General features: G+C 44.6%; 1 protein-coding gene across 3 annotated transcripts in view; it reads left to right on the forward strand.

The window, feature by feature from the left end:
* Positions 1-24691, forward strand: part of Edem1 (ER degradation enhancer, mannosidase alpha-like 1) — a 35312-nt gene that overhangs the window by 5245 nt on the left and 5376 nt on the right. The window contains exons 1-10 of one of the 3 annotated variants that reach the window (XM_006505746.4): positions 7082-7179; positions 7451-7523; positions 12311-12414; positions 13638-13809; positions 15538-15721; positions 17383-17557; positions 19421-19541; positions 20106-20276; positions 21921-21994; positions 23201-23297. In XM_006505746.4, coding sequence (XP_006505809.1) covers positions 12314-12414; positions 13638-13809; positions 15538-15721; positions 17383-17557; positions 19421-19541; positions 20106-20276; positions 21921-21994; positions 23201-23297 — 1095 coding nt within the window. In that variant the 5' untranslated portion in view covers positions 7082-7179; positions 7451-7523; positions 12311-12313. Of the gene's footprint in view, positions 1-7081; positions 7180-7450; positions 7524-12310; positions 12415-13637; positions 13810-15537; positions 15722-17382; positions 17558-19420; positions 19542-20105; positions 20277-21920; positions 22214-23200; positions 23298-24691 lie in introns of those variants that run through there. The other 2 variants (XR_001785109.2, NM_138677.2) reach the window with 2 other exon arrangements.

The following is a 24691-nucleotide window of genomic DNA, read 5'->3' on the forward strand; positions in this document are numbered from 1 at the left end:
TCTTTAAGGTCCGCAGTAGTCCGAGGTTCCTCCTCTCCTTACCCCAGTGGACTGCCATCCCCTTGATTCTCCCTGACCCTCCAAACTTCAGGACAGCTGTCCTTGTCATTTTCTGTTGCAAATGGGGAAACTGAGTCCCAGAGACCGGAAGGGACAATCACAGTATCCCTTGCTCCAGATAGACACATATCTAAGTGCTGGTTATATAGGTTTCCTTTGGAAAACTCCGCTTCAAAACGAAGCCTCCCCACTCCTGATCAGAATGCCACACCCAAAGCTTTAATAAGGTTAAGGAGCGGGTTCCTAGAAAGGGGCCATCTAGTGAGTTGGACGCCCGGATTGGGATGAGGCGTTAAGTGTTTCTCCTTTCCAGGGGCCGCAGCCTAGACTGAGGGGAGCTTATTGGCAGGAATGGTAGTTGCCTGGCCCAGATTGGCGATCTGGATACTTGAAGGATGATTTCTTAGGCGCAGAGTTGACTGACACCGTCATTGCTTGGTACCATCGTAAACACCAGTGGGGTGATGGTGCTGTCAGAAGGTCAACTAGTCCTCGCAGCCCACTAGCCACGTATGGGAAGGTGGAGTTCCGGGGTTACTCGAGTGGACTTCAAAGTCCAAGACAGCAGGACACCCAGCCAAGTTCCTCCTCCCTGAAGGGTGTGCGTTGCCACAGACCAAGTCAGGCTGGTTGGTGACTGTCGTGTTTCCCTCTCCTTAGATGGGAGTGGAGTTATTAGGTTGTTTGTTGTCTTGGCATTCTACATGGACACCCTTGGACATCTGGCATGTGCATTTCCCTTTACCTTATGGAAGCCAGGAAGGATTCTTAGTTTCAAAAAGGAAAGCTAAGGGCTGATGAGATGACTCAGCCAGTAAGGGCCCTTGGCACTGTGCTCAGACGGGAGTTTGATTCCCCAGGACCCACATGGAAGAAGGAGAAAGAACCGAAGAGACTCCTGCAGTTGTCCTCTGACCTCTACTCGCACTCCGTGACTCCCCCACACAGCTAGCTAGTACTCTAAAAGTGCAGGAAGAGCTATAAAAAGTGGGTTGGTTATCTGTAGATTTGTGTCTGAATTTGCAGCCCGATGAGCTTTAAGAGGGAGCATCTCACACAGAGGGCCTGGGTCTTTTCATAGTTGTAGCAGACTGATGCACTATGTATATGTATACGTCAGCCTTTGTATATGTTGAAAAACAAAAAACAAAACAACAACGACAAAACCAAAGCCTTCCTACTTTATTTCAGCAGTGTGGGGGAATTGAACACACGAAGTTCTTTATAGCTGAGCTAAATTTCAGTCTTTTTTTTTTTCCTTTTTTTTTCTTTTTTTTTTTTTTGTTTTTCGAGACAGGGTTTCTTTGTGTAGCCCTGGCTGCCCTGGAACTCACTTTGTAGACCAGGCTGGCCTCAAACTCAGAAATCCGCCTGCCTCTGCCTCCCGAGTGCTGGGATTAAAGGCGTGAGCCACCACGCCCGGCTTATTTTCTCCCAGTTTCTTTGGGAGGCGGGGGGGGGGGGGGGGGATAGTTATGTGAAGTAACATCGGTCCTTTTTGGGATTATAGGAAGGGAATGAGATGTTTCACTCCTAAGAGACACAGGAGAGACTCCATACCTATGGTTGTTGTTTTCTTCAATTCCAGCCTTCACCCTTCCCTCTTCTCCCCTCCTTTTCCTTCCCCTCCTCTTCTCTCCCCTTTCTTTATCTTGTGAGAACAAATTTCATTAAATCTGAGAGGGGAAACTGAAAAATCCCACTAGTTATTTTTAGTAGATCTTTTCTGTCAGTTCCTGTCCATATGGCAGCACATTTCTCTCTCTCTCTCTTTCTTTCTTTCTTTCTTTCTTTCTTTCTTTCTTTCTTTCTTCTTTCATGTAGCTGCAACTTAAGCATATACCTATTTTGGATGTTTTTAAATTATTATTTTACAAAGACAATATTTTTGTTTGTGTACCAAAAGTCAACCAAAGGTTGACAGTTGACACCAAGACATAGAAAAGGTTTGAACATCTGTTAATGACCACTCTTAACCTCCCTTGAATATTTTACAGGGCATTTCTGGGCCATTCCCAACTGAACCTTGAGCACAGCATCAGCTATGTTCCCGTCCATTATACCTCATTGTCTTTCTCTTTTCTTCTTTTTCTCTGGACTAGGAACTGCTCTGCTGATGGACGGGCTTCCTTGGAAAGTGGCTCTTCCATACTCTCTTCTTTCCTTCTTCCTTCGGTCTGCTGGTCTGTTAGTCTTTCTGTCTTCCTTTCATGCTAAGGATTGTTCCTAACGTAACCAGGAGTGTTCCATTAAAAGCTCCAGCTGCCCTAATAAGCCAGGCTTGGCCACTCATCCCAAGGTACCAATTAAAGAGACAATTACTGACACAAGGCAGAGTAAAGAGTCTTAATTAACCTCCTGGGAAGAGGTACAAATACAGGGGTCCTGCTCCCCTTGAGTTGGGGTTCAGGGACCTGCCATGAGCCCTACGACCAAGTAGAGGAAGGATTGGTGCAGAGTATGAGAGATTAAGAAAGCTAAGCAGTTTGGGTGGACTTGTGGTCTTGGCCATTATGGTAACAGCTCAGGTCTTACAAGGTGAGCCTGTTAACTAGGAATAGTGTCACTTTGTTCCTAGTTGTCATTGCCTAACTGAGGGGCCAGTTCTTGTAAGATGACTTGCTTATACTGCCTCATAGGTAATTGTTCTCATCCTTTGGAGTCTAAAGTAACTACAGGTTTTAGACAATGCCTTCAGTTTCATAGGAAGGAGAGAGGGTAGACAGGGTCTCTTGAAATGATTACCATGTCCATGTGTAGTGGTGGGGGTTGGGGCTCTTTGACAAAGTGAAGTGATGGTGGTTGATTAAAGTTGTTGGTCCCACTGGCATCTTGGGGGATGTAGGTTTTTGTTTTTGTTTTTTGTTTTTTGTTTTTTTTTTTGAGACCTATGATAATTTGTGGGTTGCTTTGGCTGTACACTGGCAGTTTGTACAAGTTGAAGTCCAGTCTCTGACTGGGATGATGTCTAGCACTTTGGGGCATTTGACTTGTGGTTGGCAAGCCTTTGTGAGAGAGCACTGGGACTTTGTGGCCTTGACTCATGCTGGCCAACAAGGAACAGAAAGCTTAACTTCTTTTTTTTTTTTTTTTCCTGTCCCTGTTCTGTACGGTATAGTTCTCTCATGCTTTGGTATTTTTCAGAGTGTTTCAGGCCTGTGCTTTGTCATTGTGTTGAATACATTTCCCAAATAAAATGTGGGGGGAAAAAGTCTTAAATACTTTTATTTCTGATAATGAGACTCGCCCATTCCAGATTAAGTGGTCTGCTACTAAGCTACCTTTGTCCCTTTTCAAAATTAGCCTTTGCAGGCCGGAGAGATGGCTCAGCAGTGAAAAGTGCTTGTTTCTCCCTCTTACAGAGGGCTGGAATTTGTTTTCAGTACTCAGAACCACGCAATACCCGACCTCCAGGTCTAGCCTCCCCGTGGATGCTCATACACATGTGCACGCATGCACACACATGCACATTTATACACACACAAAGTAAAATGTTATTTTGAGGTCTGGGGATGTATCTCAGTGGTAGAGTACTTGCCTAGTGTGTAGGAGGTCCTTAATTCAATACTATGCTCCAACCAGTAAAAAGTAACAACAATAAAAATGTTTTGAGGAAGAGTCCTCAAATCTTAGGATTCTTCTGCCTTGACCCACAATAATTACAAGGTGCACTTTTACCATGCCCAGAAAATGCCTTTAGGATTTAAAAAAAAAAAAATCAAATATGCTCATTAAGGCAGGGTCTCATGTAGCACAGAGTAAATAGGTAGCAGAGGGTGACCTCTGCTGAACAGCCTGCGTTGTATCCTCAGTGCGGTGGTTACAGAAGCATGCCTGGCTGTGTCGTTTCTTTAGTCACATCCTCTTGATGCTTATCTTGATAGACACGGACCCTGTGTTGTTGAGTTAACGTGAAGTAGATGGATCTTGAACCCTATAAAAATAGCCAGTCTCTATCTAGCTTCCAAGTACTGTTGGGTTGTAGAATCCAAATTCAAACCTTTGAGTAAATAATTGTAGATATTTCTGTGATCTCGTGGATGACACCTGGGACTGTGCTTGATCCAGCTAACTCCCCAAACCATATTCTCCCAACAAAAAGAAAATGCCAAGTGACCAGATAAAATATTGGTCCCCAGACATAGCTAGCTTAAGATAGCCACTTATCTAAGTGCTAGTTAGGTAGGTTTCCCTTGGAAAACTTGTGCTTCGGAACGAAGCCTCCCCAATCCCTATCAGGATGCCACACTCTTAGCCTTGGGCTGGGGCTGAGGTAATTGGGTAAGAGGGCACTATGAAAGTGTGAACACTTGAGTTAGATTTCCATAGCAAGCTCCTATAAATCTGGGTGTGGCTACTCTTTTGTAACCCAAACACTGGCTAGGGTAGAGTCAGGAGGATTGCTGGGGTTTGCTGGATATCTGGTGAGTTCCAGGCTCTGTGAGAGACACTGTCTCTAGGGAGTAAGATGGAGAGAGAGACGACAGCTGAACACTCAGAATCCTACTCAGACCTCTTACCTGAAGAAATGTGAACACCTTCACACTCATGCAGGTGTGTGTGTGTGTGTGTGTGTGTGTGTGTGAGGTGGCCTCCTAGAATTTCTCTTAAAGACATCTTTCAGAGTCAGGCTCAAGGCTTGCTTGAGCTGTGGAAGGTCATTCTCCTGGTTCGCTCCTTTCAGGTTTGACCCCTTTCTGGTGAGCCTCCATTCTGGCGTTAACTTTGTTTGAGAATTGAGCACCGTGTATATTTACCTTCCTGTCCTGTCCTTCTCTCTGGATTACTAAGTCCTTGAGTGTGCAGGCACTGTTTGTTGTATTATCTTTCTTCCCACAGAGAACAGATAAAGTTTCTGTTACAGGTTGAGTAAATGTAGCACTTTTCCCCCACAACCCCTCTGCTTGATTTTATTAGCTACAGAGTCAAAGATTTTCAGGCAGGCACCATCTTCTCCACCATCTTATTCTTCCTCTCCTCCCCCTCCTTCTCCTTTTTTCTTCCTCTTTTCCTCCTCCTCTCCTTCTCCTCTTCTTTCCTCCTTCTGTTGGTTTAGAGGTAGTGAGGTAGGTGACTTCCAAGTGTCGCCTTGGACGATTGCAGGAGTGAGTTGAGCGTTCATTCACATCAATGGCTTTGGAGGAAGTTGAGATTTTACCAGCTGCTTCACGGGACCCCTTGTACTCTTGATTTTTGTACTGAAAGATTGACTTCCTCAAGAGCTGTTGGGTGAGACAGGACGACACTAAGCATGTCCAAGAGCAGAGCTGTGTTATCTGTTGGAAGGGCTGACAGATGGAAGCAGGACAATGTTATGCTGTTGGGTCAGGACCAGGTGTTTTATTGAATCTATTTTTTTCCCTCATTCTCTACTCTCTTCCTCCTATTTTGATGATTTCTGTTATTAATTTTTTTTTCTGATTCGTGGTCTTGTGTAATCAAAGAACTTGATACCCTTCTGCCCGAGTCTTCTGAGTGCTGGTATTATTTGGTAGAAAGATTTCAAAATGCTCTTGTGAACATTCTAGATCTCTAAGTGGATTTTCTGACTAGAGTAGAGCTATCACAGTTATTACAAATACATTTTAAAGAAAACCTACTCTGCTAACAGTTGCCAGTTTGTTACTGACTCTTTGGCTAGTGTTCTTGAGGATTTATAGTTTTGAGGGGAAGGTCAGTGTGAAGCTTCAAACCCAGGGTCTTAACATTCGAGGCAAGCGGTCTACCAGTGGCTGTGAACCCAGCTCTTCAGTAGTTGAGCAGTGTCCCTTCTATGTGTGGACTAAGAGAAAAAGCACAGTAAACATGGAAAGGAACAACATGGTTGCTAACAATTGCTAGTACCTACCATGGGCCCTGGGCAGGCAGCTGTGGAGGGTGCCACTTTCCATAGATGAGGGGATAACTCAGGAGAAGGCCTAATGCCAGGTGATAATGGGGTTCTTGTTCAGCCCTATCAGTTGGGATGCTAAGCAAAATGGGGTTTTCTGGTGAGTCGAGTGTTTGGAGCTCTCTGTTTCTGAGCAGCGTAGGCCTGTAGTTAAATATTTAAACCCAGCCAAGTGTTCTTGAGGACTTGAATGTGAGGCTGTCTGCTTTGAGTCCCCTGCAACCCTTGGCAGATCCTGTGTGCTTGGCCCTGCCTCTGAGAGACCTGAATCCATAATGCTCACCCTGAGAGCACCTTTGGCATCATGTAATTTTTTTTTTAAGAGAATCAAGTAAAAGAAAGAAGTGCAGTTTTCCAGTGATGCTGTTGGGTTGCTGTGATTCCTACAGAACCCGCTCCGGGCACTTGTTCTTTGCTTCCCATTGTTTGTCTTCCATTAAGTGCCCAGCACACACAAAAGAGAAGCACTGGAAGGTCCAAATAAAAGGGGTCAGATGCAGAAGCTGTTTATGCTTGCTTCTTCATGTAAGTTCCATTTCATGCCGAATGAAGCCCGCCCACCAGGGCTGTGTGTATGCGCACACATGCATGCCGTGGTGCTGTGTACAGGTGAGGGTAGTGTGTGGGAGTCAGTGCTCTCTTTTTACCATTTGGGTTCTGGTTCTGAGAGTCAGCATCAAGGGCCTTTCCCAGCGAGTCATCTTAGCAGCCCCAGGAGGCCTTCTAGAGAGATGCAGCAGACCAGGCCATCCAGAACTGTGGGGTGCTGCCCTTAAAAGTTGTTCATAGGGAGGAAGTAGGGCAGGGACCCTGAGATGTGCCAGGGCAGGTGGCATGCAGAGAAGGCGGAGGACGCCAGATGTGAGTGAGGCTGTGGCTAGAAATGAAAGAAGGGCTTTCTTACTTTGGTCTCTAGCAAATGAGATCATTAAGTAGTTGACTTATTTCTTCTTTTACTATCATTTTGTCTTCCTTTGAAGCTCTGTAACAGTTTTCTGGCTTTGTGGTAACAGGGCAGCGAACAGTCAGTGAAGTCGGGATGTGAACCTCAGCTGCACCGGGTCCTGTTCACTGTTGGCCCAACCTTCCCGGGTGCAGTGGTTTTCATTGCGTCATAGTTTGAGCAGTGAAGAAATACCAGGTCATCTGGCAGGATCCCTCTGCAGTTCCTAATGATTGTGAAATTAAGAGTTGTGAAGTTAGACAGGGTTAAAGATCTGTCTCAGAGAGTGAGTGGCTTGTCCATCTCTGGCATTCCCCTGGGTTTTCCAACTACGGCTCTATCCATGTCTCTGCTGTCCTGTAGCTGCTCCTCCTGTGAGCACAGGCACTGCTGCTCTTGAGCGAGGAGGCCTTATTTACCCTGCCGTCTGCCCACAGCTGCTTTCTGGATCATAGGCACAGCTCTAGTTTCTCATGAGGGTTTCCTTTTATGGTCGTTTTTCTGTTTCACTTTAGATGAAGAGTGCCTTTGTTTAATTTTACTTCTTTCTTTTTCAGTTCCAATCTGAACATCAATGATGTCCTAGGGAATTACTCTCTGACTCTGGTTGATGCCTTGGATACATTGGCAGTAAGTGTCCAGCCTTTTCTTCTTTAATTAAGATAAGTAAGATGCAGCGTTTGGGGCCCTGTTGTATTTCTTCATGTCCCTAGGAATGGGAGTTTGGGGCAGTGCTATACTCAGAAGACTTTGATGAGTTATTTATTTTAATGGCCTTTATGGGAAGGCTGTGAGGGGACATGTGTCCTTCCTTTAAAGGTAGAGAAGAAGAAATGCATGGCTAGCTTTTAGAAAACTTTTTTTTTTCTCCCCTTAGCTATCCTATGCCCTAACGGAGTCTGGAGAATTTAGTTACTATTTAGTTAAAATTAGGATCCGAAGGAGGTGTCAGATGACCTGAGATTTCGTCTTTGCTCAAACTCTGACAGACAGTGAAAACTTATGTATCCTGGAAGGTGGAACAATTAGATCACAGACTGTATTAACTACTTTCCTGTTGTGATGAAACACCAGGGCCAAGGGCAAGTTCATGGAGAAGAGTTTATTTTGGCTTAACAGTTCCGTAGGGTAGCCCTCAGTGGTGGAAAGGCATGGCATGGTGGCTGGATCAGGAGGCTCGATGTTCAGTCATGTTTTCCTCCACAGACTGCACCTTCTAGAGGTCCCATAAGGTCCCCAAACAGCACCAGCAACTGGGGACCAAGTGTTCCAGTACATGAGCCTACAGGCCCATTTCTCATTCAAACCACTATATGCACCTTCTAGCCTCTATGTCTCTCTCTCTCCCAGAAATCAGGTCACACCTTCCTGCCACCTTTTCTCTCTTGGACAGAGTTTAAAAAAACAAAAACAAAACGGATACTGTACCTCTCAGTGGCTTCTCCTCCTGCAGCTAGCTGCAAGATAAGTTTATGCTCCTCCTAAGCGCCTGTCTCTGTGCCTGTACATAGACCAGACTACGCTAAATTATGAAGTATGAAGCTTGCCCCAAACCCTAAGAGCCTTTAAGAATCAGCACTTGTGCTTGTTTTCTGCAACTTCATGGTCCAGTCTCTCCTTTGAGGACCCCGTCCTTCTCTGCACACGCATCTCTCTCTCCTAACTGCACTCTCACTTTAAATCATGGCTTTAGCTGGAAGGATCTCTCCTAACGGTTCATTCTGAAGGGTCATTTTCTGTTAGCTCCTTTTTAGGAATCTGCCATTCTTCTCTTTAGCTTGTAACACAGTACTTCAAGAACAAAATCCGGAAGATTTCAGGGTCAGAAGCTACCCTAAAGTGCTTCTAGCTACTGACTTCTCAGGGGTGTCTGTGCAGGGTGCCTTCCTATGCATGTGGCCGTCTCTGTAGACTTCTGTTATTTCCTGCTTCTTGGTGTTGGCTGTTGTTTTTGATGAGGTCTACCAAGCTTCATCCTGCTTTTACACTCCTTGTCCCTCATCGACCTTTGGAAGCTGGAGACCTTGAAACTTAAATGCAAGACATGTCCTGATAAGCCATACTGGGCGTGTCAGGCTCTCATGTACTTCATGGCACAGCACCACAGAGCATGGGTTCCAGGGGATATCCCCAGTGCCCTGCAGTCTCCTTAGTAATTTCACAAACTCTCCTTTGTTCTCTCTGAGAAGTCTTTACCATTAGAAAGCCATTAAATCTTATATCAAGTCCTGTATTTAATAATTTTTCTGATTCCTTTAAATGTCACCAAGAAATGTTTAAAGCTGTCAGGTAAGAGTTGGAATTGGGTAAGGTAGCTAAGTTTATACCACGCTTGTCTTGTGGTTTGCTAGTAGTAGAGTTGCAGGACTTGGGAAGAGCTGGAGGTAATGTTGTATGCCTTCATTTTATGGATGGCAGAAGAGGCCTGGGCCTTGGTTCTGGTGAGGCTGCTGGGTTTCCTTCTAGGCTCTAGTTGCAGAGCACTTTCAGTTTCCCAGTATTTCCTTCTAAAGTGATTGCTGCTCCATTAAGTCTCCACCATCACTTCTGAGAATGTGCCCAGACAAGTAAATGCAGCGTAATTAGTGCTAACGCTGGAGCTGTGAGGGGGAGGCTGAGTGGCCGGCTGTTGGGAAAGGAGAGTCAGGAGGTGCGTGGTGTGCAGCTTAAGCAAGCTCAGCCTCCCTCCTGAGCACACCTGCTCATCCATTATGTCTCTACCCCTTGCTTGCTAAGGACAGAGATGCTATCATTCCTATTTGTTGTACTCTCCTCCACACCTGACAGTAAGTGGTACATAGTAGGACTGCAGATTTTTGTTTAAGTGAATATTTTCACTTAATAAATATTTTCACAAAATTAATAACCTAATTTTGTCCAAAATCTATTCTAAGGGTATGCCCTTGAATAGTACAGTTCTCAAACAAACTGGAGAAACTCTGACTGTTAGAGAGCCACGTCACACAACAACATTTTATTATTTAATTTTTATGTTGGGGTAAAGAAGGGATTTAAACAAATTAAGAACGTTTATTTAGTACTTATACATACTAAGGACACACACATATATACCAGTAAATAAATAAGTGGAGAAATGGATAATAACATCAAGGAGAAATGACTCTTCAGACATTCCTCCTTTGGGGTGTGCCTTATTTCTCACAATACTGATTGCTATGTGTTTCTCAAGTCATATTTGCTTGGGTATAGAGCAGACTCAAACTTTCTGTTTGCAATTTTCCTTTTTAAAAGATCATGCAATCTTGTTCTGGTTGCATGCAATGGTCAGGAGACTCTTTTCCCCTAGGGGTTCTTGCAGCTTATCTGCAAACGTCTGTTGAAAATGCTAACAAAAGAGAAACCTCAACTTAAGGAACACGTGAGAACTGAGCCAACACACTAGCATGCTCAAGACCAGCTATTCTACTCTGAAAAACCGCAGAAATAGGTCTGTTTCCTCACAGATGGTCTCCAAGAACAGCATCTGGTACACCTGCAAGGTTAATGTGATCTCAGATCAAGCTGGGGAAGGTGATGAAATCTAGGCACACCAAAGTACACCCTGTAAGGTGCCTCATTAGATAGCCAGTGAGCACAAAGTAACCAGGGCTCAGAATCGCATAGGCCTGAGAAAGGCTGACTGGACAGAGGAGGGGATCTCAGAATGTTGAAAACGCTGAAGTACAGCTCCAACCTCTAATTCCAGCACTCTGGAGACTGAGGCATAAAGATGGTCACCAGTTGGAGACTCTGCCTCAAAGAACAAAATACTCACCTTATGTGTGCAGAGCCCCAGTCCACCAAAAGAAACAAACATGCACACATGCCTATAAGCACATCACTTCAGGCTGAGGCAAGACTGCTACAATGTTAAGGCCTTCCTGAACTTTATTGTAGAGACCCTGTCTCAAAACTTAAATAAATAGGGCCAGGAAGATGGCTCCGTAGATAAGGCTACTTGCTACCAACTTTGACAACTTGAATTTGATCCCTGGAACCCAAATGGTAGGAGAGAACCAACTCCTACAAGCTACACAAGCTGTCCTATAACCTCCACCGACAGGCTGTGTCATGAGCACACACACACATATATAAGTACTAAATAAACGTTCTTAATTTGTTTAAATCCCTTCTTTACCTCAACATAAAAATTAAATAATAAAATGTTGTTGTGTGACGTGGCTCTCTAACAGTCAGAGTTTCTCCAGTTTGTTTGAGAACTGTACTATTCAAGGGCATACCCTTAGAATAGATTTTGGACAAAATTAGGTTATTAATTTTGTGAAAATATTTATTAAGTGAAAATATTCGCTTAAACAAAAATCTGCAGTCCTACTATGTACCACTTACTGTCAAGTGTGGAGGAGAGTACAACAAATAGGAATGATAGCATCTCTGTCCTTAGCAAGCAAGGGGTAGAGACATAATGGATGAGCAGGAGTGCTCAGGAGGGAGGCTGAGCTTGCTTAAGCTGCACACCACGCACCTCCTGACTCTCCTTTCCCACAGCCGGCCACTCAGCCTCCCTCGCAGCTCCAGCGTTAGCACTAATTACGCTGCATTTACTTGTCTGGGTTTAAAATATGGTTTTAAAATATGGTTGAAATCAGATCATTTCCATGTCGGTTAAACTATAGCATTTGTGATGGTTTTGTCCTTTCAGAAGGGAGTAACACACTGTGGTATTGTATCTACACATGTCACATAGTAGCCTTAATTTTTAAATTGGACATAGAACTGATAGTTTGTATATTTTGTTTTTGTATCTTAAGTACTCATTTATTTTTCTGTACATGTGTGTACATGCTTGTGTGTGAGGGCAAGCATGTGCTACAGCATTGGCGTTGAGATCAGAGGGCAAACTGTGCTGTCTTTCTACACGGGTTCAGAGACCTGCACTCAGGTCATCAACCAGACTTGCATGACAAGCATTTTACCTCCAGAACCAGTTCCCAAGGCCTACGTCACTGATTGATGCTGTTTTATTAATACCGCTTCTCAGAATCCTCACAAATCTGTATGGAAAGCAAGATCAACTAGGTTTGCAGATGTCTTGGATTTATTTAACTTTCTGACTTATTTTCTCCCATTCCACAACTTTTTAGTAACTGTCTACCTTGTAAATAAAGGTCAGCTCAGAGCTTGGAGGAGAGGGGAGTGGGAAGACCAGACATCCCAGGGATTGGCTCTGTGCGTGTTGTTCACACAGTTGTGCCACTTGGAGATTGGACCCTTGAGAGAGTGGTAGGACACAGGCTTGCTGTTTGTCCTGGAGTAGCATGTGAGAAATGACATTTTGGTTTCTAGTCCCACTGTGGCAATGCCATGGGCAGTACAGACACATAGACATAGCAGCTGGCTGCCGCGTCAGTGTCAATTTCAGGCTGCTGTAATATTTTGTGTTCCTCTGTTTAAAGATAATGGGAAATTCATCCGAGTTCCAGAAGGCAGTCAAGTTAGTGATCAACACTGTTTCATTTGACAAAGATTCCACAGTCCAGGTCTTCGAAGCTACGATAAGGTAAATTAACACAGGAAATGATTGGAGACTTTGTGTGTGTGTGTGTGTGTGTGTGTGTGTGTGTGTGTGTAGGTAAGGGATTTAATTCCCCTGAGGGTATTTTCACCAGAGTCCGCATGGGTATGGACTCCACGTGTATTATTTATGTTCATTTTAGTGTAGTATTTATGGGAACTTGTCGGGTTTTTTTGTTTGTTTGTTTGGTTTTTTTTTTTTTTTTTTTTTTTTTTTTTGGTTTTTTGAGACGGTTTCTCTGTATATCCCTGGCTGTCCTGAAACTCACTTTGTAGACCAGGCTTGACTCAAACTCAGAAATCTGCCTGCCTCTGCCTCCCAAGTGCTGGGATTAAAGGCGTGCATCACCACCGCCCGGCGAACTTGTAGTTTTGATGTGTATATGACATCACAGTTTGAACCGCACAGAAATACACTTACAGTGGGTACATAACAGAGACACCCCTCAGATGCACTTCCACCGACTCCATTCATGTCCTTTCTAGTTTGCTCATTTACTGCCTCCAGAACCTCATTCATGTTTTTCATGGAGTTTTGCATTTCTCTACTCACGAAAATCCACTGCTTGCTGTTTGGATGTCTTTTCTTCTTGTATGGTTTTCATTTATTACCCACTCGTTGCTAAATATGGTGGACTCAGCCTATACCCAATTTTGTGCCTGAATTTTTTTAGGGTGAAATGCTGACTCTTTTCTGTTTTACTAAATTATATTATACACAGCCATCCAGATCCAGATTTGAAATTGAAGTTATGAAGTTATTTATTCCAAAACAAGAAAAAGATAAATCGTTTGTTTGAAAAACGTTGCCGTCCTTTTTAGACAATTGCGATGGGACATTTATATCTATACAAGGCCACAAATCTAAAAGGGTTCATCAGTGTCCTGGCAGTCAGTCCTGCAGAAGTTACATAGTTCCTCTTCTTAATGCCTAAGATTAAGAAGTTAAAGCTTTAGGTGGTATCCTCAGTTGTCTTGAATGACTGATTCCCCTTCTTTTTGTCAGCAGTGCAGTGAGCTGAGAATCAGTTACTTAGAGCCAGAGAGAACTGTAGCAAGATGCTGAGTCAGGTCCTTCTGCTCCAGGCAGCTTGGACCCTGAAAAGGAGAGTCAGGTTTTATCTTTGTAAACTGGATTCTGTACACTTGTAAGAACATGCTTTTGTTGTTGTTGTTGTTGTTACAATTATTATTATTTCCTGCTCTTAGGGTTCTGGGAAGCCTCCTTTCTGCTCACAGAATAATAACTGATTCCAAACAGCCCTTTGGTGACATGACAATTGAGGATTATGATAATGAATTGTTGTACATGGCCCATGACTTGGCTGTGCGGCTCCTTCCAGCCTTTGAAAACACCAAGACAGGGATCCCCTATCCTCGGGTAAGTGACAGGTTTGTTTCATTGTTTTGCTGTTTTTGAGAACTGGTCTTGTGTCATGTAGCTCAGGCTGACCTTGAACTTGTGTATTTTTTGCCTCAGACTTCCAGGTGTTGCATTGCAGGCATGAGTTACCAGATCTGGCTGCCTTGTTCCTTTGTGGTTCACAGTTCACTGTGTTCTTGAATTAAGACTTATAAAAGGGATGGGCCTGGGTTTAAGAAGGGAGCTATGTCCTTGGAGGGGATTTGGTCCTAAACATAATGTCATTTCTAAAAAATCTGCATTGGTGTTCTGCCTGCATGTCTGTGTGAGGTAATTGGAATTACAGACAGTTGTGCACTGCTTTGTGGGTAGTGGGAATTGAACCAAGGTCCTCTGAAAGAACAGCCAGTGTTCTTAACCACATCTCTTTCACCCCATAATATCAAATTTTAAAACTTCTTTCAGCATTTGCTGAGTACCTTCTGTGTGGTAGACACACACTAATAGAGCAATTAGCCTTTTGCCTTGAAGAACCATGTTCACTGTTCATGTGTGGTTTGATTTTCTCTTACTAGACAGTATAGAGAATGTTTCTTCATTTCTGACTTGGATATATTTCCCAAAGATCCTCATGTGTTGGAAGAGCTCAGTGAATGTTCATTTGAATGCTTCAAATGCCTGTAAGTGAAGCCTGTAGAAACAGCCAATTAGATGCTAAAGTGAGATTGTATATTTGTGGCATCTTATTTAGCAAGCCAAATCACTCCTCTGGGAATTGTGTGAGCCTTCGTGGTAAGCAGGGAGAAATGCCAGACCACAGGCCCTCCATGATGTAACTGGCTGTCATACTGGGCTGAGCTGCTGCCTCTGTCCCAGTCTACCAGTTGTTTGTGTTTGCTGAGGAGTTGTTAGACACTCCTTGAAGTTTAGAAGCCATTTATAGCTTGTAATTGTGTGTAGCCTCATGGTAGTGTTACTTCTGATGTTGTGATGAAACACCAGGACCCGAAGCGATGTGACAGAAGAGTGTATTGTAGCTGATGGCTCCAGAGCGAGAGTAGGAAATGTCAGTGAAGGACTGGCACAGGCAGCAGGAGCGGGGACTGACTGGTCTCATTTCACACAGGAAGCAGAAAGAGTGAACAGGAAGTAGAACGAGTGAGTGATCAGGAAGTAGGATGAGGCTATAAACTCTCAAAGCCCACTCACTCCCATTGATGCACTTCCTCCAGCAAGGTTGTATCTCTTAGAGGTTCTCTAAACCCAGGCAACAGCCCCACTGTTCAAATACATGAGCCTTTGAGGGACATTTGTATTCAGAACACCTTTGAGCTTGGTGCTTCTGTAATCTTGAAGGATACTTGGCAGAAAGAGATGGTTTATGAGTAATGTCATAATAAGATGACAGACTCTGTTCTTACTGTGTGTGTGTTGGTTGAGTGTGACATGACAAGTGGTGACTGAGTCACAGTGAGCCTGGGCCATTAGCTGAGTGTCATACTCATGGTGTAACTTCTCAGCACGGTGAATTTTTAAGTTTTCCTATAATTTTCTCTCTCTTTCTTTTTTTTTTTTTTTTTTTTTTTTTAATTGAGATCTTGCTATGAGCTGAGGCTGTCCTTGAACTTGCTCTGTAGTCAGGCTGGCCTCCAACTTATGACCCTTCTGCCTTGGCCTCTCAAGTGCTGGGGTAGCTGTTTAACACCCTTAGGGTTTCCACACCACCTTTGATTCTTCCCACTGCAGGTGAATCTGAAGACAGGTGTTCCTCCTGACAGCAATAATGAGACCTGCACAGCGGGGGCCGGTTCTCTCCTGGTGGAATTTGGGATTCTGAGCCGACTGCTGGGGGATTCCACTTTTGAGTGGGTTGCCAGACGAGCTGTGAAAGCCCTCTGGAACTTGCGGAGCAACGATACAGGATTATTAGGTGGGAGTCCCCCTCTGCTGTCAGTTGGTTCCTACAGCCTTTGGTCCCCTTTCCTCCTCCTTCCTTGAAGCTCTGCACAATACTTCGTCTTCCCTGAACCACTGGATCTGAAAATCCAACAGCCATTGGTGCATAGTGAGTTCAGCTTCTTCACATAGCCTTTTGCTTAGTGTGAAGTTTTAGGGGTTGATGGAAGATAATAATAGTTCAGCTGTTAAGAGCCCCTCAGTTTGGATCCCTTGGTATATTCCACTGGAAATTATTGTTAATAGAAATGCCATAAAAAGAACTGTCTCAGAGGCAAACTTTATTGCTTTCAATATAAGGTTCTAAAAATACAGGAATTTACCATTTCCTTAAAAAAAAAGAAAAGAAAAAACAATCCAGTAGTGCAAGCCTAGATGAAACATATATTAGATTTTTTCCCCCTTGAGAATATTTAGCCAAGATATTTAAAACTCATTATAGAAGGTTTTAAGCATTAGTAGTAGACATAATAACAAATAATATCCTCTATGTATTCATCATGGTGTTCATCTTTGGTAGCTACTCATATTTTGGTAACTCAGTGTTGTTTTAAGATGGGTTTTTAACATCATAAAATTGTCTTATTGGGACATATTTTCTTTTTGGCATCTGGAAGTAACTTGGTTGTTTGGGGACCATATTGGGTTATTTATAATAGGTTTTTAAAAGTAATTTCTGTCTTCTGAAATTCATCTGCAAACTTTCTACAATGAATAGCAACAGTACAAATAAAACCTCTCAGGCTGAATGTGGTGACACACCTGTGAATATAGCACTCTGGAGGCTGAGGCAGGGCTTAGGGTGAGTCTGAGGCTAGCCTGGGCTGCAGAATGAGACCTTGTCTCCACATGGTTGACTGCTTAGTTTTCAGGAGGCCCTCTCAGCCTGTCATGAGTTAGCTTTTGTGGCTTTCCATATTACACACTACTGATAGAAACGATGTTTCTATGCTGGATGCACGTGGCAGAGCAGTCTAATGTTTCCAGGTTGTTGCCTTGCTTTCATAGTTTCCACTTTTCAAAGCTATACATTTATTTTTCCCTATAAAAGTCTTGCTTTGTAGCATGTGACCTCCACTCTCTGTGCAGCCCCAAATGCCCTTAACCTCCTCACCGTGTACACCTGTGCACTGCCATGTCTGGCTATTTTTTGTGGTGTTAGAACTCAGGTCCTTGTATGTGTTAGGCAGCTCCTCCACCACTGACCTTATATCCCCAGTGCTGACCTTTTGCTTCTGTAAGCATTATTTTCAGGACAAATTCCAAGGAATGAGAATACGGGGTAAAAGGCTGTGAATATTCCTTTGGGTTTTGAAATGCATTACCACTGTGGGAAAGCAAAATGTTGAGTCATTTATTTATTTATTTTTTCATGTTTATCCTCATTTTTCATCTGTGGCTAAATACTACTTGCATGCAGACATGCGCATACACCTGACTGCTATAGAGTGATCTTTTCATTATCCAAGGATCAAAGAAAGTCAAAGAAAGTTAGGCTTAAGTACCCATTTCTCATCTCTGGCAGGGATGGGGAAGCTGCGAAGCAGCGGCACAGGAGTAGGAGGGCCGTGCCCTAATCCTTCTGCCGCGGTTGAGACCTAAGTGCCTTGTTTGTTTGTTTGTTTGTTTCTACAGGCAATGTTGTGAACATCCAGACAGGCCATTGGGTTGGAAAGCAGAGTGGCTTGGGTGCTGGGCTGGATTCCTTCTATGAGTACCTCTTGAAATCTTACATTCTTTTTGGAGAAAAAGAAGATCTAGAGATGTTTAATGCTGCGTATCAGAGCATCCAGAGCTACCTGCGAAGAGGGTGTGTGTCCCAGACATTGCTTCTTTGCCATACAGTGTGTTTAGAAATGTACCTGCCCAGTTCTCCTTTAATTTAAAAAAAATGATGATGATGATGAATTTTATTGTTTTTGGAGAGGGGTGCATGCCATGGCACATGTGTGGAGGTCAGAGGGACAGCGTGCAGTTGGAGAGGGGTGCATGCCATGGCACATGTGTGGAGGTCGGAGGGACAGCGTGCAGTTGGAGAGGGGTGCATGCCATGGCACATGTGTGGAGGTCGGAGGGACAGCGTGCAGTTGGAGAGGGGTGCATGCCATGGCACATGTGTGGAGGTCGGAGGGACAGCGTGCAGTTGGAGAGGGGTGCATGCCATGGCACATGTGTGGAGGTCGGAGGGACAGCGTGCAGTTGGAGAGGGGTGCATGCAATGGCACATGTGTGGAGGTCAGAGGGACAGCGTGCAGGAGTTGGTTCTTTCTTACTGTGTTATCGCAGGAATGGAATCTAGTTGTTCATTCTCGATGGCAACCTTTCTTGCCAAACGTCTTCCTTGAGTTTAAAAATGTAGGGGGTGGAGTGTCACTGGAGAGGTCTGTCTGGCCTGGTATTCATTTGGACCCAGATCGGCAGCAGTTCTCTTGCCTCTGCTTCCCAAGTGCTGGAACCACATCTGGCAGAGGCTTTTGCAGAGGACCCAAGTTTGGCTTCTAAAACCTGTATGTGGTGGCTCACAACTGTCTATAACTCCAGGTCCAGGGTGTCTGATGCCTCCTTCTGGCCTGTCTCGGCATCCAAAAGTACATACTTGAATGTACATGTAGACACTTACAAATGCACACACACACATTAAACTCTTGCCCCCACCCCCCCCCCCCAAAAAAAAAAAACCAAAAAAAAAAAAAACAAAACAAAAACCAAAAACCTGTGTAAGGCTTTTGGCTAGAGCTGCCCTTTGCTTTTCTCTGTGTTCTCTTCCTTAGTGTGAGGCGCTGGAGAATAATTGTTGCTACAGCTCTGTTGATTGTGTGCTCAGACAACCCTCATAAACTGCAAGTGTAGATTGCTATGAATTGGAATGTCATTGCTATGGAGAGAATATGCTCATTTTCTCTGTGGCGTTGCAGTTTCACCACTTTTTGCTGAAGTGTGCTCTGCCTTCTGAGACTTGCTATCCTCCTGCCTCACTCCTGGGTGTGATGATTACAGGCATTCACTACTGTGCCCAGCTCACTTCAGCTTTACAAAATACCGCACTAAATTGAGTAGAAAGCTCTCGGGTCCTGCCTTGATGCATTGATGCATCTCCACAGCCCCCGCCCCCTTTTTAAAAATTTTTTTCACAATGCTGTGTTCTCTCTGTACCAGAGAAGAGACTCTAAACAGAATAAAACACGTGTGTGTCCCTACGTGAGTCAAGGCCAGCACAGACCAGTTCTGCTCCATGTCACTGTTCTGAAATCCAAATGTGAAAGTGCTTTCTGTAAATGTAGTGAAGTTTTGATAGTCCACAGAGGATATGTTTAGAAGTAGGTTCTTGCCAGGCGGTGGTGGCACACGCCTTTAATCCCAGCACTCGGGAGGCAGAGGCAGGCAGATTTCTGAGTTTGAGGCCAGCCTGGTCTACAAAGTGAGTCCCAGGACAGCCAGGGCTACACAGAGAAACCTTGTCTTGAAAAACCAAAAAAAAAAAAAAAAAAAAAAAAAAAAAAAGAAGTCGGTTCTTGTATAGACACCTACAGGCAGTCTGACTGCCAAAGACTTAAGGGAGGAGTTGGGAAAAAGTTAGCGTTGATTTTGCTTCAGTGACACACAGGGAGGTAGACCACCAGAGGGACAGAGTGACCTTCCCTTTCACCTTTGCCTGCGCTCTCTGGATCCACAGCCGGGAAGCCTGCAATGAAGGAGAAGGAGACCCACCGCTCTACGTCAACGTGAACATGTTCAGTGGGCAGCTCATGAACACCTGGATTGACTCGCTGCAGGCTTTCTTCCCTGGACTGCAGGTATCTGGCAGGCTTGTGTTGAGAAGGGCTGGGGAGACAGCTCAGTGGGTAAGAGTGTTGCTGTGTGAACCTGCAGGCCTGAGTTTGAATCTTCAGCACTCACCTAAAAGGACAGTGGTGGCAGCATGGCCCTGTCATTCCAGGGCTGGGGGAGAGGGGTAGGCAGGGCACAGAGATGAGAAGTTTAGTGGGGGTTGACTGTTGCTAGCCTAGCTCCAGGGAGTAAGGGGGAGAGTGACAGAGCAGCCTACCTCAGCCATAGGGATAAGCATGAGTAAATGCACACGTGTACATATGGAGCGCGCGCGCGCACACACATACAGAAACACACACACACACACACACACACACACACACACACACACACACACGGAGGGGGGAGGGAGAGGGAGGGAGGGAGAGAGAGATTATTGGGAAAGCTCCTCTCTTCTGTTATTCTTAGCATTCTCTGGCTCCTTTGGATTTGGGAGGTTACTAGCACATCTTGATCGCTCTGTGAAATTAGTCCCTAGCCGTGCAAATCTGCTTGAGAGTTTAGATTATTTGCCTGTATTGTCTTTCTAGGTTCTGATAGGGGATGTGGAAGATGCCATCTGCCTACACGCCTTCTACTATGCCATATGGAAGCGGTACGGGGCCCTCCCTGAGCGCTATAACTGGCAACTCCAGGCCCCTGATGTTCTCTTCTACCCTCTGAGACCAGAGCTAGTGGAGTCCACATATCTCCTCTACCAGGTAATGGGCCCACTGAGCAATGGCTTGCTGTTGCATGGCGACTCTTCCTGTTTCTGCCCTTTTCTGTCTTGCTAGAGGTCACTTCTGTTGATGCTGTAGAATGGAGAAAGTGTCTGCAAATATGGGCTTTCTTTTTCTTTTTTTTTTTTTTTATTAGGTATTTTCCTCGTTTACATTTTCAATGCTATCCCAAAAGTCCCCCATACCCACCCCCCCAATCCCCTACCCACCCACTCCCCCTTTTTGGCCCTGGGGTTCCCCTGTACTGGGGCATATAAAGTTTGCAAGTCCATTGGGCCTCTCTTTGCAGTGCTCAAGGGAAGATGCTCTTGTGGGAGCTGGGTGGGGGTGCACTTTTATTTTTCCAGTTTTACTTTATGGTTTGCAAAAAAAAGTATTGAATAAAAATTCCTTCCTTCCTTCCTTCCTTCCTTCCTTCCTCCCTCCCTCCCTCCCTCCCTCCCTCCCTCCCTTCCTTCTCTCTCTCTCTCTCTCTCTCTCTCTCTCTCTCCTTTTAATGAGGGATTTATTTTTAAGCAGTTACTATAGTAAAAGAGGAGATGTCTCTGTGACCGATGAAGCCTGATACACATCTTCCACATGCTCTACACGCATGTGCACACTCAAAAACTCCTCAGGGTAAACAGAGGTGTGTATTTTTATTGACAGGTGATACTTCCACACAGTCCACAAGACATACTTCCCCTCCCCCTCTCCCCTCCCCCTCTCCCTCTCTCTGTTTTGGGGAAATTCAATGAAACCAATGTCAGTACTTTTATCTCTCAAGAGATCTCACAAGGTTTAGAGACTCTTGAAAAAGGGAATAGGTGATGTCAGGTATGGTTTCTCTGAGCCTAGAATAAAGCCAAGCTATGTATGCTCTAAGGCCATCTTACCTGCTGCTCTCTGGCGTGTCATCAGTTTAGCCCTGCTGCCATCCTTGCCCGCTGTATTCTTAGCATCCAGAGGAATATTTCCTTTACGGGTTTCTCCTCTGGGGCCATCCCAGGCTCTCAGTCTTAGGCAGCACACATGCTGCTTGTTTCCTTTGGTTGCTGTCGGTTGGCAGTAGGCATGAGTTAGAAGCTTGGGGTGGAAGCCTCATCTTCCAGAGAATTTCCTCCCTGAAAATAACCAGATTGCTGGTGACAGAGAAGTAAGGCCCTGAGGTTGGATTTCCTGGGTGGTCAGAAGAAAGTGTTCAGGCCTCTTAGAGTCCTGTCGTCTGAAGGACAGTTGCCCTCTCTGCCCTCTCAGTGCAGTAACTGGATGAGGCAGTCTTACTAACCTTCTTCTGCATCTTAAGTTTCTAGGGAGCTCTGAGGCAAGACAGAAACTGGGCTTGTTCTCGGATCTGTATGGTACCGCAGGGTGGACCCTGTTTCTTTTCTAACCATGCTAAGCATCCATAGAGCCAAAGCAGTGCTCTGCCCTGTTGAAGAGTTCCTGACCCTGAGTACAGTGAAGCGCATCACAGGTGTTGGTGTAGTGAACACCTTCATCAGATGAAGTGGGAGTGTGGCTCTGGTCCTTCTGTTAGCTAGGGATCCAGCCCCTTAGGGAGCCCCTGCAGGCCCCACAGTGTGTGTTGATGCTATCTCTTCCAAGCCCTTCTTGAGTAACATTCTCTTATGTTCTGTCTAGGCAACCAAGAATCCCTTCTACCTCCATGTAGGAATGGACATTCTGCAGAGTCTTGAAAAATACACAAAAGTCAAGTCAGTTTGCTATGTTCCTTATTTTATTGTTTGGATGTTTGTGATTGACTGAGAGTTATTCTGTAGAAATGTTAGTTTTAAAACTTTAAATTAAAAATTATGTATTTTATGTATATGAATGTTTTATCTGCATGTATGTTTGTGCACCATGTATGTACCTGGTGTTCTTGGAGACCAGAAGAGGGCATCGGATCCCCTGAGACTGGATTATAGATGCTTGTAAGTTGCCATGTGAGTGCTGGGAATTGACCCCGAGTCCTCTGGAAGAGCAGCTAGTGCTCTTAACCCCTAAGCCATTTCTTTATCCCTCAAGTTTGTTTTTTTAATATTTTAATTTATCTGGGAGGATGTGTCTATGTAGGGACTTCTAGTTGGTTGTGAGCCGCCCTTTGTGGGTGCTGGGGACCAAAATGGCATCCTCAGTAAGGACTCTGAATGCCCTGTGCTGAGTCATCTCCAGTCCCTTTAGTAGGATTTTTAAACTACCTTTATTTATGCGTGTGTGCATGCTTGTGTATATGTGAGAAAAGGGGTTCGTGAGTGGAGGTCAGAGAACCTGCAGGAATCTTTTCTCTCCCCACACCTGGGAAGTTTATTTTTTATGCCAGTAATTCATTAAAGCACTTAAGCAGCATAGAAGATATTAAGAGTGAAATATTCTTATGATTACACCTATAGATTACCATGATAAACACTGAATGCTTAGAATTACCATGCTTAGAATCTTCTCAATATATTTGTTTCATTTATGCATATGTTGTGTGTGCATACACACATACACACACACATAAACATACCTGTATTTTGATTTTGTATCCTGCTGTTTTATATATACCTCAGAAATATATGATAGAAAAATACTGTTTTAGGCTATGGCAATAATAATGCAGTTCCACAAATCCTGGGGTGAACAGTTTAGGTCAGTCCTTCTAAATGTATTGCCAGTCTTTTTCATGATGCTGTGTTTCGCTCCACTGACCTCATCCCAAGCTTGGAGCTAACCGGAGATGACGCAATCCAAGAATGCTTTCAAGTCAATTTGCAAACAATTCATGTTAAAACAAAAAGCAAACAAAAGCCCTAGCAAAGTTATTTTCATGAGGTGTTGGAGAAGTAAGTTGATTCTCTTGGTAGTAGACTATTCTGACAGGCAGAGAGTGCAGGGGAGGAGCCTAAAGCAGGGCTAACTGGACCCTTATTCTGTAGATGTGGATATGCTACGCTGCATCACGTCATAGACAAGTCTAAAGAAGACCGGATGGAAAGCTTCTTTCTCAGCGAGACTTGCAAATACTTGTATCTGGTATGTGTGTCCTAAGATTAACCAGAGGTATTTAGTGCTCAGAGAGCAAAATCGTCTGTACAAGAAATACTTACTACTTACTTGTCTACATTGTGCTGGACAGTGTCTGTTCCTGGAGTTACAGGCCTTGTCCGGACAAAAGGATATTGCTGTCTTCCTTCCTGGTTGTCAGCCTCCTAGAGAAGTTGTTTGTCATGCAAGCAGAAATGAGCTTAGGGTTAGGAGCTGTGGAAGATGCTGGTAAGGACCGAGAGAAAACCAGCTTTGCTAGTGTTCCTCGGGCTCTCTGAGGAGGGAAGCAGTTTTGAGCTCAGAGCCTCGTGGAAGCCAAGCAGCTATTTTAGCACTGAGCGACCTTTCCAATATGAGAGTGGTGTTGATGGCTCCGAGGTACAGCAGAGCCTCCTGATCCTCGTACATATCTTCAGACATGCCTGTATATGTGTGGGGTGGGGGGCTGTCCACACCTAAGAGACCGTGGCTTGTATAGTTACTTTTCATTCTACCCTCAGGGGAACTACGACTTAGACTGAGAGCTCAGCCAGCTTACTGTGGCCCTGGGTGACCACACGGCAGGACTGAGTCTTGAGCCATTGCCAGGGCTCTTGCAGCTTCTGCCTTCTGTCACAAACATGTAGTACCTGTATGCTCATGTCTGTAGGCTCTTTTCTATCATGGCTACATACAAACAACACTTTGAAGGCACAGAGGGTTGATTCAAGGGCAGCAGCAGTACTGATAGGTTCTGCCCTTTAATTCACTTGTCCTCAGGCCTGGGGCTAGCTACGTAGCAATGACCCTAAACCCTTGTTAACACCTCCTTTACATTGAGTCCAGATATTTGAAAAGAATTGGGCTAGAGGATTTAGTTTTGACAGATGCCTGTACTGATTCTATATGAAGCCAAGTTTTGGCTAAGATGATGGGTTAAAGTCTATGTCCTTCCCGTCTAGCATCTATATGTATGATCTGGGGGTGGATGAGGTAGAGCTAGTTCCAGGATTAGGTGTAAGGACTCAGCGGGAGGTTGAAATTTTTCTGGGGAGTACTTACAGACTGTCTGTGCTTGGATCCTGGATCTGGGGTTTTTGATTCTCCGGTTCTGGAGAAGGAGTAAGGGTTGGGACTCACCTGGGCACACAAATTTAAACAAAAATAGTGCATTACCACCCTGGGCTGGAAATCAGGGCTTTTAACTGATGCCTTTTTGTCTGGTTTTGTTCCCTAGCAGGTCAGAACCCTTTGCTGTGAGCTAGTTCAAAAACTACTAGTTACCAGTTGTAGGATTGTTCTTAAAGTTGGTCTTAGGGATTGACCCCAGGGCCTGCGTGTGCTCTGTAAGGACTTAGTAGAGCTGTATGCCAGCCCTAGACCTCCCCTTCCCTCCCCTTAGC

This window comes from Mus musculus, chromosome 6, assembly GCF_000001635.26.
Source record: "Mus musculus strain C57BL/6J chromosome 6, GRCm38.p6 C57BL/6J".
Lineage (NCBI taxonomy): Eukaryota > Metazoa > Chordata > Mammalia > Rodentia > Muridae > Mus > Mus musculus.